At 39.9% G+C, this 16,208-nt stretch overlaps 1 protein-coding gene across 1 annotated transcript in view; it reads right to left on the bottom strand.

The window, feature by feature from the left end:
- Positions 1-1,562: 1,562 nt before the first annotated feature.
- Positions 1,563-16,208, bottom strand: part of LRRC1 (leucine rich repeat containing 1) — a 130,222-nt gene continuing 115,576 nt past the window's right edge. Inside the window, exons 11-14 of the mRNA XM_090280483.1 lie at positions 13,410-13,525; positions 5,445-5,614; positions 4,181-4,317; positions 1,563-1,974 (exon numbers count right to left, since the gene is read on the bottom strand). Of these exons, the coding sequence (XP_090136609.1) occupies positions 1,816-1,974; positions 4,181-4,317; positions 5,445-5,614; positions 13,410-13,525 (582 nt within the window). The 3' untranslated portion in view covers positions 1,563-1,815. The remainder of the gene's footprint in view (positions 1,975-4,180; positions 4,318-5,444; positions 5,615-13,409; positions 13,526-16,208) is intronic.

Raw genomic sequence — 16,208 nt, 5'->3', positions numbered from 1 at the left:
TTCAGTTCCCAGTCGGGGTGCCTGCTTGGGTTGCAGGCTGGGTCCCCACTTGGCGGGGTGTGAAAGGCAACCACACACTGATGCTTCTCTCCCCCCCTTTCTCCCTCCCTTCCCCTCTCTCTGAAAATAAATAAAATCTTTAAATATATATATATACACATGTATACTAACAACCTAAAAAGTAAAGTGAATTCAGTAAGGAGATGCTTAGTAGTGAAAGAAAGTGTTGAATCTGATGATTGAAAGCAGGCTTCTAAGGAGTAGGCCAGATGCCACAACCCACAGTTAGGAACCAGAGCTGAGGGCAACTGGGTTCTGTCCTGTGCGGGAGAAGGACCAGTGAATGCGAGTCCCACTGCAGTGAACTCAAAACTGAGCAGTAGTTTAGATATGTCATGGAGGGCAGTGCATTGTCAAAAAACTCCACCACCTGCCCTCATTGGAATATGCAAGGTGACAATTAATTTTAAAAAGCTGTCTGGCTAATGTACAGGTGACTTTTATTTCATGGAGAGAAAACAAAAAAACAACAACAACATGATTTTCCTAGACACCACATAGTGATGGCACTTTTCATTCCTCTTTTATCACATTATACCAAAAAAAAAAAAAAAAAAAATCATTGGAAACACACCAATATAAATCCCACACTCCTTAAATTAGCGGAATTAAAATTAAAGCTTGAAGCAGTATTTTGTACACTTGGATTCAAACTATTTACAAATTAAATTGCACTTACAAAGACAGCAACATTTCTAATATGGTATAGATTATTTTGCTTTATTGTAGTTTTATATCTCAATATAAAACTTTTAAAGCTTTCTTTAGTAAAAATCATTTTCTTTTGCAGTATACAGTTTATTTACCCACTGAATTTCAAAACCAGTTTTCTCTCTTTGTGCTTTTCTGCTCTATTTTATTTTACAAATGGCACATACCTTCCAAGCAGGAACAATCAGACACTGCACTCATTATAAGATCTTCATTTATGAAAAGTTAAAGTATAAGAAATAAGATATTAGTGGCCTAGTCCTTTGGTTTATCTTTCAAAAAGTCACCCAATATAATTTACAAATTGGTGGTAACTCTTCTTTTTGGTTAAAAACAAATTCATCGGGTAGATCACTGATTGAAATCCCACACCGCTTTAAAAAGTACCACATTCCTCATCCCGTCTCCCTGCTCAAGGATGCCACTGTGTGTAGTTGGTGTGACATGACACGGGACACAGTAAGGCACAGTGGATGGTACAAATAAAAACAAACGCTTCAGGGCTTTTTTTCTGCACAAATACTAAAATATGTACCGTTTTCAAGAAAAAATAACCAAAAAAGAAATACATATTTTGTTACGAAATACCTATACAAAATTTTAAAATTTACACCATCTGAGCTGCCAAAAAGGTTTAAAAAAGTATCGATTTTTGCCTTACATAAAACTCTCTCTCATCAGTAGGTCCAAGAGAACTTGGGTTCAATATGTCCCAGCACTTCATGGAGGGAGGAGGATAAAATTCCCCTCCTTGCTCTGCCTTACCCCAACATAAAACAAAAACAAAGGTAGATGTTTACAGTAGTGTATTCTACTTAGTAATAACAACTGAAGTTTAGGAAAAGAAAAAATCACTCTGGGAGACCACTGGTTGATGGGTCAGAGTAAGGCACTTCCTTGCAGAGAGCAGCGTCCAGACACGCGACATGGGGAGGCGATGTGCAGGGTTCTGGTGAAGACAGAGGAACTGCAGGAGGCTCCTCGCATACAGGAACATCTCAACAGCAGGGGAAGACACGCGAGGTAAAACCAGGAGGTGAAATTCTACACAGAAGTGGTCACTCGGTCAAGGGCATGGTTGACCTCGTTTTTGTTCGAATCCAGCCCTTTAGCAGCATTCATGTCATTTCGTAAATTCTCCACTGTCTTTTTCATGTTCTTCAGCTCCCCGGGGTGTGGAGTGGCTCGCCTCAGAAGTGTTCTCTGCAAGCAGACAGGGGAGTGAGTGCTTTGGTTTTACTCCATTACTCTTTCAAACATGCAGCTTCCAGGCAGTAGCATTCCAATACAAATCTTACCTTCTTACAGACAATGAGGTGGAGGGGGTGGAAAAGCTTTCTTTGGACCTACGAGCACTTACCAACTGCTTACTAGTAGTTAATGGAAGATGAAAGTGTTGTTTATAAATTATCTAATCAAGATGGAGGATTACTTTCAGAATAAAAGAACACTTCTTAAAATATGACATTACTGCATGATAACAATAAAGTTCCATGAACCATTAAAAAAAATAAAAAAAAAATGTGCAAGATATATTTGTGGTGTGAAGGAAAAAAAAATGGAGGGGTAAAAAATTCTAAAATAAAATCACAGTAAGTTCTATCTCCCAGAGTGGCTCTGGCTTCCTTTAACCCTTGAGGCATGGGAGATGAAGAAAAAGGGAAGCAAGAGAAAAGGACTTCTTTTCTTATTTTGCTGCTGCGTGAGCTATTTATGTGCCTTACTAATAGAGACACATTCTTCTAATCGAGACCACAGAGCCAGAAGGGAAGTAACAGGGTAGGAGCAAAAATTTTGAATTTAGAAAAATGGGAACACTGTAATAGAACAACAAGAAAAAAGAAAAAAAATTTTAATTGTATTATTTCACATGTTACATGCTCTTTTGTCCCTGGCTGGTTTAGCTCAGTGGATTGAGCGTCGGCCTGCGAGCTAAGTGTCGCTGGTTCGATCTTCCAGTCAGGGTACATCAGAGAAGGAAAACTCTGACTCCAAAAAACCTCCGCTGCCTTGCGGCATACCTCTTCAGGGGAAAGGCTAAGGGAGTAAACCCCGACAGAAAATCCGGAGCCGGAGTCCCTAAGGCGGTTTGACGTTGTAGTCAACACCGGCAACTCCTGCGGCGCACCTGAACCCAAGCTGTATCGACTCTGTCTTTCCCTTGGACCCTTCAGCTGCGAAGAGAGGGGGGGTCTGCTGCATGGGCAACAGCAGACCCTCCATATTACCCTGCCCAGGCTCTGTAGCTTCAGCGTCATCGCAAGATGTCGATTCAACACGGGAGGAGACAGATACCATGTCACTCCCGAGTCGGACTGCACAGCCATCCTTGGCGGTGCAGATAGACTCTTGAGAAGCTACACCATCGTCTCTCGAGACGGACGGCTGCCGCCGCCGACGACATGCTCTTTAGCTCATAAAAGGGCATTTACATCTTTTAAATGGTCTGTCCAGGAATTTCAGTAGGAGCTAAAGTAGGCTAATGAAATAAGAGCACATAGAGGCAAGGAAGTAACTGGTGAGAAGAGCACCCTCAAAGAAGTCATCAGGTAAGCATTTAAGAGTTGTTTATGTGGAAGTTATTTTGTCAGGCCTAATTCCTATTTTGCACTCTACTGTTGTAAGTAGATAAAATCCCATTTGGTGGCAGCTGAAATAACAGAGACTAACAGATAATAATTTAAAAACCACCCTTTGTCTTGAGGGCTGCGAGTACTCCCTCAAAGCTCTGCTTATGAAAACCTCAATTAGGAAGGAATTTAAGAAGCCAAAGTCAACTTGTGGGAAGATTTCAAGAGCTGTCACTGACTCTTGGAGATGCTGGGTAGCTGACAAACACTTTGAAGTGTGGATAAAAGGCTGAGAAATACTTCCAAATCTATCCCTGATTTCTGAATGAAGACTCATTAAGTAATCCTACTAACATCACAAGCGTTCTGCACAGAGGGGAGGAGCAGAAGGGTAACATGGAAAAGAGAGAAGGCCAGCGTAACAGATGCAAGCAACAGCACCTGGTGAAGTGTCAATCAACATGATATAGTTATAAATGGGGGTGGAAGGCGGGAAGAGACTTAATTCACTGGGAACAACAAAAAGAAAAATCGGTTTTAAGAAAACAAATGGGCGTGTGAAGGGAAACTATAACAAAGAAAAAGAAGCACCATAAACTAATCAAACAAACAAAAAACCCACGAAAGTTTCATTTCCTTGAACACATTAGGTGAATCCATTTGCCTTAAACATATTTGGTGACTCCATATCTAGAAGTACCTAGTTTTGTCTTCTAAAAATTCTAAAATACTAAAGGCAAAACAAAAATCAGACTAGCGGAAGATACAAGAAATCCTTATTAGGTGCCATTCTTAATCTCCTGAACTTCCATAGAGACCAAGAATCTCTATTTACATACCGTTTCATTGTCTTCTTCATCTTTTTCATCTTCCAAAAATCGGATTGCACTGACTCTGTTTACTGCACGCTCATTCCAGGCCTCGTCAGAGACATCATTCACCAAGCTCTCCAGAGCGCCGCAGCGAGGCAGGTTCTCTGTCACGACAAAGATTACATCAGCAGGGAGCTCAGGGTCATGACAACTGCTATGCAGTAATTTAAAAAATTAAAAACAGCCCTGGTTGGTGTAGCTCAGTGAACTGAGTGCCGGCCTAAGAACCGAAGGGTCACCAGTTCAATTCCCAGTCAGGGCACATGCCTGGGTTGCAGGTCAAGTCCCCAGTTGGGGGCGTCCAAGAGGTAAGATTGATATATCTCTCGCACATCTATGTTTCTCTCCCTCTCTTTCTCCCTCCCTTCCCTTCTAAAATTAAATAAAATTTTAAAAATAAAATAAAAAATTAAAAACAAAAAGGCCTGGGACAGATTGCCCTTTCTTTACAATGATGCATAATTCTATTTGAAATCATATAAAATATCTGCTAAATTAATGTTTATGACTTCATTACAGAATGGAATAATAATCCAGAGTCCTTTTTCCCCGATTCTTTTCTATATACTAACTTCAAAATTTTTCTCATGAGAGTCATGTGGCTAGACATCCTGAATTCTAGTACCTACCTTAGTAACACATTCTAGCACATTTTTCTCTTAGGGTCTTAAAAGCTCATCTAACAAGGGTGGGATTGGCAAGGTGGCTTTGGGGGCCTTCCATTTAGGGGACTCCTGTTCTGCCAGAGCACTCTAGGTCTCTTACATCAAAATCAACTCTCAGCAAATGATTTATAATGTCAATTTGATGTTAGTGCACATATTTTTTAAAACTACACATAATTTACAAAACAAATGTAGAATTAATCAAAACAACTCACTGGCCTAAAAACACTCCGGCAGTGGTATTCAATACTAATCCTCCAAACCATCAGTTTAGATTTTAAGTGACCATTACATTTCTTAGGAGTATTTATAGTTTCATTCTTAGCTATCATACAACACCAAAAGTGTGTTTAAGGAATTTCAGATATGATAAATAGGTGTGAGTGGTACTTTTTCTGTAAAGATGCAGGGAACCTTCCAGAGGAGACCCAGAGTGGCTGCACCTGGACTGGCTCGAGGGGCAGAATTGGACAAAATACAATCACATGTGAGAGTAAGAGAGATCATGGAGAGATATTGACTCTTAACACTTCTTGTGGCCAAATGAATATGGCCCTCAAATTTACCTTGGAAAGGCTCAGAAGGTATCTGAGGAAGTAAGACACAGGTTAAAACCTTCTCTCCTGTGGTGTGGTCTGTGTCTGTCTGGAACGTGAGCAGAGGCTGGGACTGGTTGTCAGACAACCACAGAGCCTTCAACTTCAAGGCTGTCAGAGACAAGGGCAGATGCAACAACCTAATTTAAAACAAAAGAAGACATCAGGATCTCATATGTTGTAATCAAATCAATTTCTGTCAATAAAAAAAAAAAAATAATGGAAAACAACCTCCTGGGATTGGGTTCAATATTTAAGAAGATGTTAATGTTTGTAATAAGATACTGATTACTCTTTGCAAGTAGACTCAATGAGGAAATCACAGAACACATTTTTCAGTCCTGTGCTATGAAGTTTGGTTTAAAGAGAAAAACCAAGTTGGTGTAATTGTGAAAGTGGAGTTCTCATGCAGTCGATGGCAACATGCTCACCAACAGGACTGGCAGAGCCTGTGGATTCCCGTTCCCAGTAGCACCTGGCAAATCAGGACAAGAGGAAGGAGATGCGTGGGGTGCTGAAGAATTTAAGCTGCATTTAAAATAAAAGCTAAAAAATATTTTTTTCATGGCCTCCATTTGCTTCCTCTAGGGAGATTATTTTAAGTATTCCATCTTAAACTTTTATCTTTCAGTTTCCAGAAGCTCCCACTTCTCAGACTCCTAGGTGATAATTAATATCCATATCAGATTGTTTCACTTTCAAATGAGGAAGTGTACATAAAGCACTTTCAACGCTGTAAAGTGACACCTAAAAATTAAGTTTCTTATTTATTAATATGTTTTCACACATATTTCACAGCTTGGCTGCAAGCAGTGAGATGACCACCAGAAACCACGTATTTGGTACTTGCCGAAGATGACCTCAGTGCAGTGGTTCTCAGCCAGGCTGACTTGGCCCCTAGGGGACATACAGTGATGTCTGTAGACATGTTATGGGGTGCTACAGCACCTAGTAGGTAGAGGCTAGGGGATGTTGCTAAACATCCTACAATGGATAGGGCAGCCCCCCATCATGGGTGAAAACACTGCTTCAGTAAAAACCAATGCTTTATACAAGGCTACTAGTTCACTTTGAAAACAACCAGACAAGATATATTTGATAAAGTACTTTCACTCTAAGGATGGCTGCATGCATTACATTATGAAACAGTCTTAGAAGTGACTTCATAAGCTAGATAATAATAAGCTAACTAGTATATGAGGCATATTTTCTTAAACGAAATCTGTAGCCTGTTAATCCTATAAAGAACAATAGAACAGCATGTATTCCTGGGGTTCTTTCTTTTATAAAATTGTACACCAATCTCCAGTTAACATATGAGGGATATCAATCTATGCAAGTACATCTTACCAACAGATTGCTATTGCATTATTAAACATACAAAAGCATACCTTGTTTTACTGCACTTTGCTTTACTGTGCTTCACAGAGGTTGTGTTTTTTACAATGAGTCCTGTAAAGACTGATCCATCTCACACGTATGTATTAGGTGGAAAGTACAGTGGAATTGTATCTTACGTGGGACTTAGGTTTGAAGTCAATGCATCCATGAGAATTGCTATGTTAAGTACCCTTAAAAAGTCTCTACGTATTACACATTACAATATTTCACCAATGAGCACCAAACTGGGTAAGAAGTCATCGGCAGCCGTCCGTCTCGAGAGATGATGGTGTAGCTTCTTAAGAGTCTATCTGCACCGCGAGAATGGCTGTGCAGTCCAACTTCGGAGTGACACGGTATCTGTCTCCTCCCGTGTTGAATCGACATCTTGCGATGACGCTGGAGTGTCCTCTCCAGTGAAGCTGAAGCTACAGAGCCTGGGCAGGGTGATATGGAGGGTCTGCTGTTGCCCATGCAGCAGACCCCCCCTCTCTTCGCAGCTGAAGGGTCCAAGGGAAAGACGGAGTCAATACAGCTTGGCTTCAGGTGCGCCGCAGGAGTTGCCGGTGTTGACTACAACGTCAAACTGCCTTAGGGACTCCGGCTCCGGATTTTCTGTTGGGGTTTACTCCCTTAGCCTTTCCCCTGAAGAGGTATGCCGCAAGGCAGTGGAGGTTTTTTTGGAGTCAGAGTTTTCCTTCTCTGAGGGTAAGAAGTATATATTTTTAAATGCTAGAATCAGCCCAGTGCAGGGAAATACACACTCAGACCATGACAAGGGTGCCCCGGGGGACCTGCAGGGACAGTAGATTCCCAACTCCACTTTTCCTTGTTCTGAGGTACTGATTCTTCAAGGGGGGCAGGGAGTGAAATCGCTCCTGCCTACACAACAGGGTATTTCTCCCCCTGCCCAAAGGCTGTCATACATACACTCAAAGGCAAGGAAGTTAAAGACATAAGATAAGTATTTGCCAGGCACTGTGACAGTGATTTTTAAAAAGAACACTAATATACTATGAAAGGTTAAAGTACATTCAACTCTTTCTCATTTTATTGAACAAAAGGATAATTTCTCTGAAAGTGTGTTCCTATTTCTTTTTCAAAAGGAGTTAAGCTAATATCTTCCAGAATGTTTAAAGTTTCAAAGTGGGCGAGAAAGAAATCTGTAGTCAGCATCTCTACCTGACTTAATCATGAGGACATAAAAAAAAAAAAATTGAGATTTGAAAGTTGACACAAAACACAGATACTCAAACAAGGTCATTATACCTTCTCAGACTAACAACTGGCTTCATAGTTCAATGCTAAAGCAAAGGTATAAATAAAAGGCCAAACAGCATCAATAAAAAATACGTAACAGCTTCTGACAATGACAAAACCATATGGTAAAAGCTAAAGCAGGTTACTGGACTCTACAACAAAAGATCTTACGATCACATTCAAACAAGCCATGTAAGAATAATTTGTCTAAAATGCCAGTTTTCCTGCAAAGAATGAAAGTGCCAGCTTGAATCTGGCTGTTGCTGCCCAAGCCCACACAACAGATGAGTTTGTTCGTAAGTGTCCTGTGGACAGAGGTGTCCTGTGATGTCAAAGAGAAAAAGGCCTTGTTTCCTGCCCAGTCTGCACACACACTGTGCTGGCTGGGCTGACCCTCTCTCTGACTGTCTGCAGCCTGGGGAAAAAAAGACACACATACTCCTCTGTTTCTCTTCAGTGAACCACCCCAGACTCAAGTGGAAAATAGATAGATATTGTACATCCCTGCTTTCCAGACGAGTTAAAAATACATTTTTGGCTTATTCTGGGACCTTCTGTACACTACAGAATCAACACAATAAACCATAGCTCAATTTGTACACATCTCTATGTTCTATTTAGGACCACATGCCCCCACCTCAAATTAAAAAGCCCAGACTTACTATTTACATCAATGGTACAAGGATGAAAGCAAATGAATAAGCAAATCATGAGCCTGTCGTTTCCAGTTATGCCCATGACCAATCCAACCTGAAGTGACCTTCCCCACCTCAGAACTACTACAGCAATTGCTTGTGAAATTTACTTAAGAACTAAACACGGTCTACTGATTAGTGTAATACTAAGTGGCCTGATGGTTGCCTACTTTTTACAATTAAATGTTTCATGTTTGTTACCACCTACTAGAACTTTTAGTTTTAGGCAAAGGTTTCAAAAGTTTTCAGAAATGTTTAAAGATATACATAGAACATAATCAATGAAAAAAATTAAACAATACCAAAACATCTAAAGTGAAAGCCCCCCATACCCCCAAGTTTCCACCTTTCCTGTAGCGAACTATTATGAATATTTTGGTGTACTGCATAGATAAGTTTTTTAAAAAACATGAACAAAAAATGAGAACACCATGTATACTTGCTCTATTATTCTGTATGGTGGGCCTCCTGTGTCACCACAGGGAATGATCCCATTCTTTAATTGCTTGGTATTTTATAATATAGCTATACTGTTGTACTGTGCTTTTTCTTTTACTATTTTTTATTTTCCCCAGCTTTACTGAGATATAATTAACATACCACACTGTGTAAGTTTAAGGTGTATAACATGATGGTTCGATGCACATATACTGTGAAATGATTACCACAGAGGGCTTAGTTAACACCTCCATCACCTCACATAATCACCATTTTGTGTATATGTATGTGGTAAAAACACTCTCTTAGCAACCTTAAAATATATAATACAGTACTGTTAACTACAGTCACCATGCTATGCATGGGATCCCCAGAAATTACTCATCTTATAACTGGAGGTTTGTACTCTTTGACCAACATCTCCCCATTTCCCTCACGACCCTCCCCTAGCCCCTGGCAACTATTATACATTCTACTTTGTTTCAATTACTTCAACTTTTTTTAGATTCCACATGTAAGTAAGATCATACAATATTTGTCTTTCTCCATCTGACTTATTTCATGTCCCTGTGGTCCACCCATGTTGTCATAAATGGCAAGATTTCCTTCTTTCTAATGGCTGAATATTTTTCCATTATATATATCATATATATGTATTATACAGACACACACACACACACACACACACATCTTCTACTGATAGATTCTTAGACAGATTTTGGCTATTATAAATAATGCTACAATGAACATGGGAGTCCAGATATCTCTTTGATATAGTGTTTTCATTTCCTTTGGGTATACAAGGTCTGTCCAGAAAAAGTCCAGCCATTGTTAATATAACAAGAACAGTTTGCATGACATCGATATAACCTGGCAGCCAAGGAGAATGAACTGGCATGCACATGTACGAACAATGACGACTTCACTGTACTGGTCAGCAGTAGATGTCACTGAGTGAGCAAGTGTACTGTGTGGCCACCACATTCAAAATGACTGAGCGAGTAGAGGAACGAATCTGCATCAGTTTTTATGTTAAGCTTGAACGTTCCTCTGTGGAAACTAGTCGGATGATTCAGAAGTCTGCAGCTATGCGCAACTGGTGATTGTCAACTTTATCACGACAATGTACCCACTCATGCATCACGTACTGTGTAGAATTTTTTAAAAAAACATCAAATTGCCTGGGTGACTCAGCCCCCCTATAGCCCAAATTTGGCACCCTGAAACTTCTGGCTTTTCCCAAAACTAAAATCACCTTTGAAAGAGAAGCAATTTCAGACCATTGATGAGATTCAGGGAAATATGACAGGGCAGTTGATGGGGATTCGGAGAACTGTGTGAGGTCCCAAGGTGCCTACTTTGAAGGGACTGGAGTGTCACCGTCCTACGTACAATGTTTCTTTTTTTTAAATATTTTTATTTATTTTATTTTTATTTATTTTAAATTAATTAATTTCTTTGTTTAGTTATTTTTAGAGAGAGGGGAAAGGATAAAGAGAGGGAGAGAAACATCACTGTGTGGTTGCCTCTCACTTGCGCCCCCAACTGGGGACCTGACATGCAATCTAGTAATGTGCCCTGACTGGGAATTGAACCAGTGACACTTAGCTCACAGGCCAATGCTCAATCCACTGAGCCACAGCAGCCAAGGCCGTACAATGTTTCTTGTATCTTCAATAAAGGGCTTTGGCTGGATTCCTTATGGACAGACCTCATATACCCAGAAGTGGGTTTGCTGGATCTTACGGTACTTCCAATTTTAAGTTCTTGAGGAATTTCCATACTGATTTTATAGTGGCTATACCAGTTCATATTCCCAATTAACTATGCATAAGGGTTCTCTTTTCTCCACATCCTTGTTATTTCTTGTCTTTTTCAGAATAACCATTCTAACAGTTGTGAGGTGATATCTTTTAATAATTTTAAATTAATTTTTTGTATTATAAAATTCAAAGGTGTAAACTATTTCCCCATTGACAGCCATTATTTCTAGTATTTTGTTCTACTAATACTGCAAAGAAGACCCACAAATACCCAATTTTGTGTGTTTGGTGGATAGTCCTATGGGGAAGAGTGTAAGATATAAAGCAATGTATATACTGTATCCACGAGTTGCTGATGACATGAGACACCTCCTCCATTAATATACCAGAGGTTTGATACTTCATTTCCAAGTGGTGTTTTATAGTTATCCTTGCTGTAACTTATTGCATCAAATTTATCAAAGAAAGTTTTTGGAAACTAAGATGTAGTCTCCTTGTGCCATGTGCTATTTTTATATGTTTCAGAGAAGAGGCAGAAACTTCTCTCATACTTGGTATGATTTCTCATGGTATGAGTGAAATTTCTGCAAGCTAAAAAGCTGACATGGTAGTCCTTTTTTTATTAGTTTTTACACTGATACTTTAAAATAAGTAGTAATTAAATATTTTAATAGGCTTAAAATTGTTATTAATTTATATGTGCATAGACTAAATGATACACTTGGCTGACTCAGATGACACCTATGTAACTCGACTTTTTAATTGGCTTTTCTCCACCCCAGCCCAAGCTTAATAAAAACTTAACTTTCTCTTCTTCCAAGAACAGAAGAATGGAAACTTCACTCAGGAGAAAATCAGCTTTTATACATTAGTACAATCTTTCCACCTAAGACTTAGGGATGCAAATGTATGCTCCTCAGTAGGGCAAGTACCAGGGGATGCTGGGAGTCACTGAGTTTCTACTGTTGAAGATGAGAGGTTGGGCAATCACCCTTTGCAAGCATGTTAGGCTTAAGTCCAACAGAAATGCAACATTCAACTCAAATTAATCCAAAGTTTTCAGTCACCAGGCAGTGGTTTTAAGAATCTATCAAGAGGACCCAAAAGCATTCCCTCTAAAAGGGTGAGCACTCCTTGAGGACATAGCTCATCTCCAGATTTCCACTGAGTGCTGCTGTTTACACAGCTGCCTATAATCCATTAGCACAAAGAAAAATGGTGGGTGAGCCTGCCCTGAGTGACCAGCTAATCAGCACTTAGGACACAATCCCCCAAACACTCTGGATCATCATCCCTGCTTCAACACTTTCTCTCCTAGCTAACTATGTAATACTTAACAGTAGTTTTTAATTCCTCTTGAAATGCCTGGGACACAAGGTATTTCAAAGGGACCTGCTATTCATGCTGCAAAACTAACGCTTTAAGCATTTTCCCATGTACCTACTACGTGCCAGGTGCTGCAAAGGGATGTGATACACTGACACATAAACTGTAATCTCCAACTTTAGGTAATTTAGGTTTAGGAGGGTTACATAATGGCAACCGGCAACTAACAGTGCTATGTTAGGGTTAATTAAAAATGCAGATTTGGAGAGAGGAACGCTTTCTGGAGAAAATAAAAACATAAGTGATGAAGAATGAAAGTAGGAAAATAGAGAAGAAGGTCCCAGCTAGAGAGAACAGCTTGTGTAGGTTTGGGGGGAAGAAAGTGCATATATTTAAGGTGATAAAATCAGTCAGAATGGCTAAAACGAATCAATATTCTAAAAGGTGAAGAGAAGATATAGTCCAGAAACTGGTGCAGTCAAACATGACCTCTGACCCCAGAACTTGGGAAATGTTGCTGCTGTGATCTTGGGGACACCAGTCTAATGGCTCACTTTTTTTCGGATTATGAATCACTTGGCAATTCTGACATTAGTTGTGAAACCTCTTGCCAGGAAAGTGTCCCTGAATGCAACCTTGTTTACAATTTCAGAGGGCTCAGAGCTACCAGCAGAGCATCTCAAGCCCCCGATTCAAAGTTATGCAAGCTCATTTTTCAGGTGAGGAAACTGGGGGGCCCACAATGACTTAAAAAGCTGGAATGAAACCCACATCTCTCAGTTCTCAGGCAATGCTCCTTCCCTGACAGCACTGTCCTGCTGCTCGGGGAAGCATGTCTACAGAAGCGTCCACTTAAACTGCAAAGAATCCCACGCTCAGGCTGCCCCTGACCCCTCCACTCCATCAGGCTGTCACTGCAGCACCAGGACTGAAAACTTCTGGGGCCTGGGTTGTTTGACTCGCTGGTATGTATTCTATCAGATGGAGCAAAGCAAGATGGCTAAGCCATGTGGCAAAAGTTCAGGTATGTGAACAGTTGTTTCTTTCAGGCAAAGCTAACAGAACATGCTTACCTGTTCCCTGCCACATCCAGGACATGAAGCTCTGTGGCCTGGGACACCTCAGCAGGTATCCGAGTTAGTCTGTTGTCACGCACGCAGAACACAGTGAGGCTATAGCACCCACCAATCTGCAAGAGGGAAGAAAACACAACTTGTTTTCAGGTTTTCTGGGGGGAAAGGGTGGTGGGCCTGTTTATCCAATGGCACAAAGATGATGCATAAAATTATGCCACATGATTTTAAGCCTCACTGATGACCAACTAAGATTAATTTAAATCATACAAAACAGAGTAGTCTAATATGTTCATAAAAATTTCTGTAAAACATTAAACACACATGTTCTAAATTAAATCAAGAACATAAACAATACAGTTCAAAAATTTCTTTCTAGAAAGGAGTCATTTTCCATGGCCACAGTGCAACTACATCTTTTAAGTATGTTAACCAAGCACTCAGATCCAAACAAATGTTATTTGGTCATACAGAGGTTTAAGAATTCTAGGTTTCAAAAGTTAGACCCAAGATAAAAAACACACCCACCCTTGAAGGCCTGTCCATTAGGTTAACTTCAGTGTTCTCAGTGTTTCAGTTTATTTTTAAAAAAGGGGGTCGGGGGGACTCATCTGATAGATGATACAGTATATTAATCCCACCAAACTACTTTTAACAGCTTCCATTCACAACCTAGCTTGGTAAATTCATTTTCCATTGACCATTGCAAAATAAACAAAATTTTAGCCAATAATGAATTTGGTAAATATATACATTAATCTCCTCAGCTATGACCTGCTGGTAAAAGCATATGTCAATATCTACATCCACACCAAATTTGATTATCATTTTCTTTTTCTTTTAAGCAAGCAATTCCAAGGTAAGTGAGATTCATGTAACTCTGGTCTTCAACAGAAAGAAACATAAACACAAAATAATTCAATGATTCCCTTGAACAAACTGGCTAAAGGTTCTAAAGTCCAGCAAGCTGCACCAAGTGGGTGAAAAAAATAACCCAATCTCAGACACAACATTCTGCAGAACTCCATAGAGTACCACATTCTTCCTATGCTCACTATCCTGACTAAGAGCAATTGCTAGAAAAGGCTCATGAAGGGACCTATTGATGTCTCTGTGACACATGGAAAAATACTCCACAGCCTTCTACCTGACGAGGGGCAAAAGCCTAGATGGGATCCTCAGTGAAGTCTGCATATATCTTCTGACCTTTTCTATTTATATACCTGTTTAGTATATGTATACATCTTAAAACATAGAATACATGCTTATGAAATTGCTTTATACAAAATCTTATTACATCTTCCTTTTGGAGTTAATATAAAAATTTTGAAATAGTATCTTTAACCATAGTATTTAACCATGATGGATATAAAAGAAAAATAAACATAAGAAAACATGGACTAACATTCATCTCTCATCACCTGGAAAATACCCAGATATGTAGAAAGGCTTTTTGACTGTTCCCTTCCTTTCTCAGTATTCACATTTCCCATCTGAGCAAAACTGGCTTATTCACTGTCCTCTAAGATACGTCCTTATATTTTTGGTTCAACTCTTTCTTACAGAAATGCCCTTTATTTTTTTCTTTCTAAATCTTACCAATCATCCACAATTAGCTACACACCCCCTGCTTGATAGTCTTTCCAGAACCCCTTGACCCACACGGATACATTGCTGTCCGCGCTTCTTTCACAATTATGGTCTACACAAACCCTTTGACTGAGCTACTGTTTAATTTGCACATTTATATATAATCAGGGTGCTTGGCAAGTACAGTCCCCATCCTATCTACTCACCTGTGAAGGCTATCTACCTACCGACATTTCTCATTTAGGTATGTTTATACATTTATATTTATTAATTTACTCCCTAGTGAAAGGCTGCTACTTAAAGTTATTTTCTGAAGCTATATGTAGCATTTTTTTCTAGAAAGAATCATTTAAGTGGCCTCTCTTACATTTTATAAATATAGGGCCCTAATATCTGTCCTGAAAGGATCTTTTGTGGGGCTAGGCTTTCTTCCCTCCCTTGACAAAGGCCATTGTCAAGTTTTACTTGGGTGCCCAGGAATACTATAGAAGGAAAGAAATCAAAACCCTGAATCTTTTGAGACTCAACTCTGATAAACTTAGACGATCCCAACAAAAACCAGCTCATGGGACGGATTACAACAAAAACCAGCTCATGGGACGGACTACTCAAGGTCTTCATGGAAAGCACTCCTGACGCTGTGTCCTGTGGAGGGGCATCTGCACTCCGGTCTGGGCTTGGCGGGGGACTACGGGTCATAAGGCAGGCCTTGCAGGTCAGCACATGGCTGAGGCTGGGCACCCCTCAGCCCTACTATCCTCCTTCAGGGAGGCAAAGCAGACAGTATCAGCTATCCTCATACATGACCCTCTTGATGGGACAGGAAGTTCCTGGAGGGTGTATAGAAACAAGACCACATTGTGATTTGGGGCACTTTGCCATGAAGTTATCCACTGTCCCAGCCACCTGTAGGATATCTGTTTGGGGGCCCCACTATTATACCGTGCAAACATTCTGAATTTGTATCATGTGTATACACTATATATTCAAAATAAAGTTAATTAATTAACTAATTAAACTGCCTCAGAAAGGGCTCTGAAAGTTGTAGGTGCAATAAAAGTACTAGACAAGTGATCATTCTTTAAGTGTTTAGGGGGAAATAATGTGAACTCCCAGTGGAGTGTGTGAGCTGTTTACTGTGTTTATAGTCTCATTTTTTTTCTTTTTCCTTTCCCCCCTCTGATCTCACACCGATTTGAGAGGTCAAAG

Source organism: Furipterus horrens, unplaced genomic scaffold (assembly GCF_987537825.1).
Source record: "Furipterus horrens unplaced genomic scaffold, mFurHor1.1.pri manual_scaffold_6, whole genome shotgun sequence".
In the NCBI taxonomy this organism is placed as follows: Eukaryota; Metazoa; Chordata; class Mammalia; order Chiroptera; family Furipteridae; genus Furipterus; species Furipterus horrens.
The sequence above is the reverse complement of the archived record's forward strand: the minus strand, read 5'-3'. Positions and strand labels throughout refer to the sequence as shown.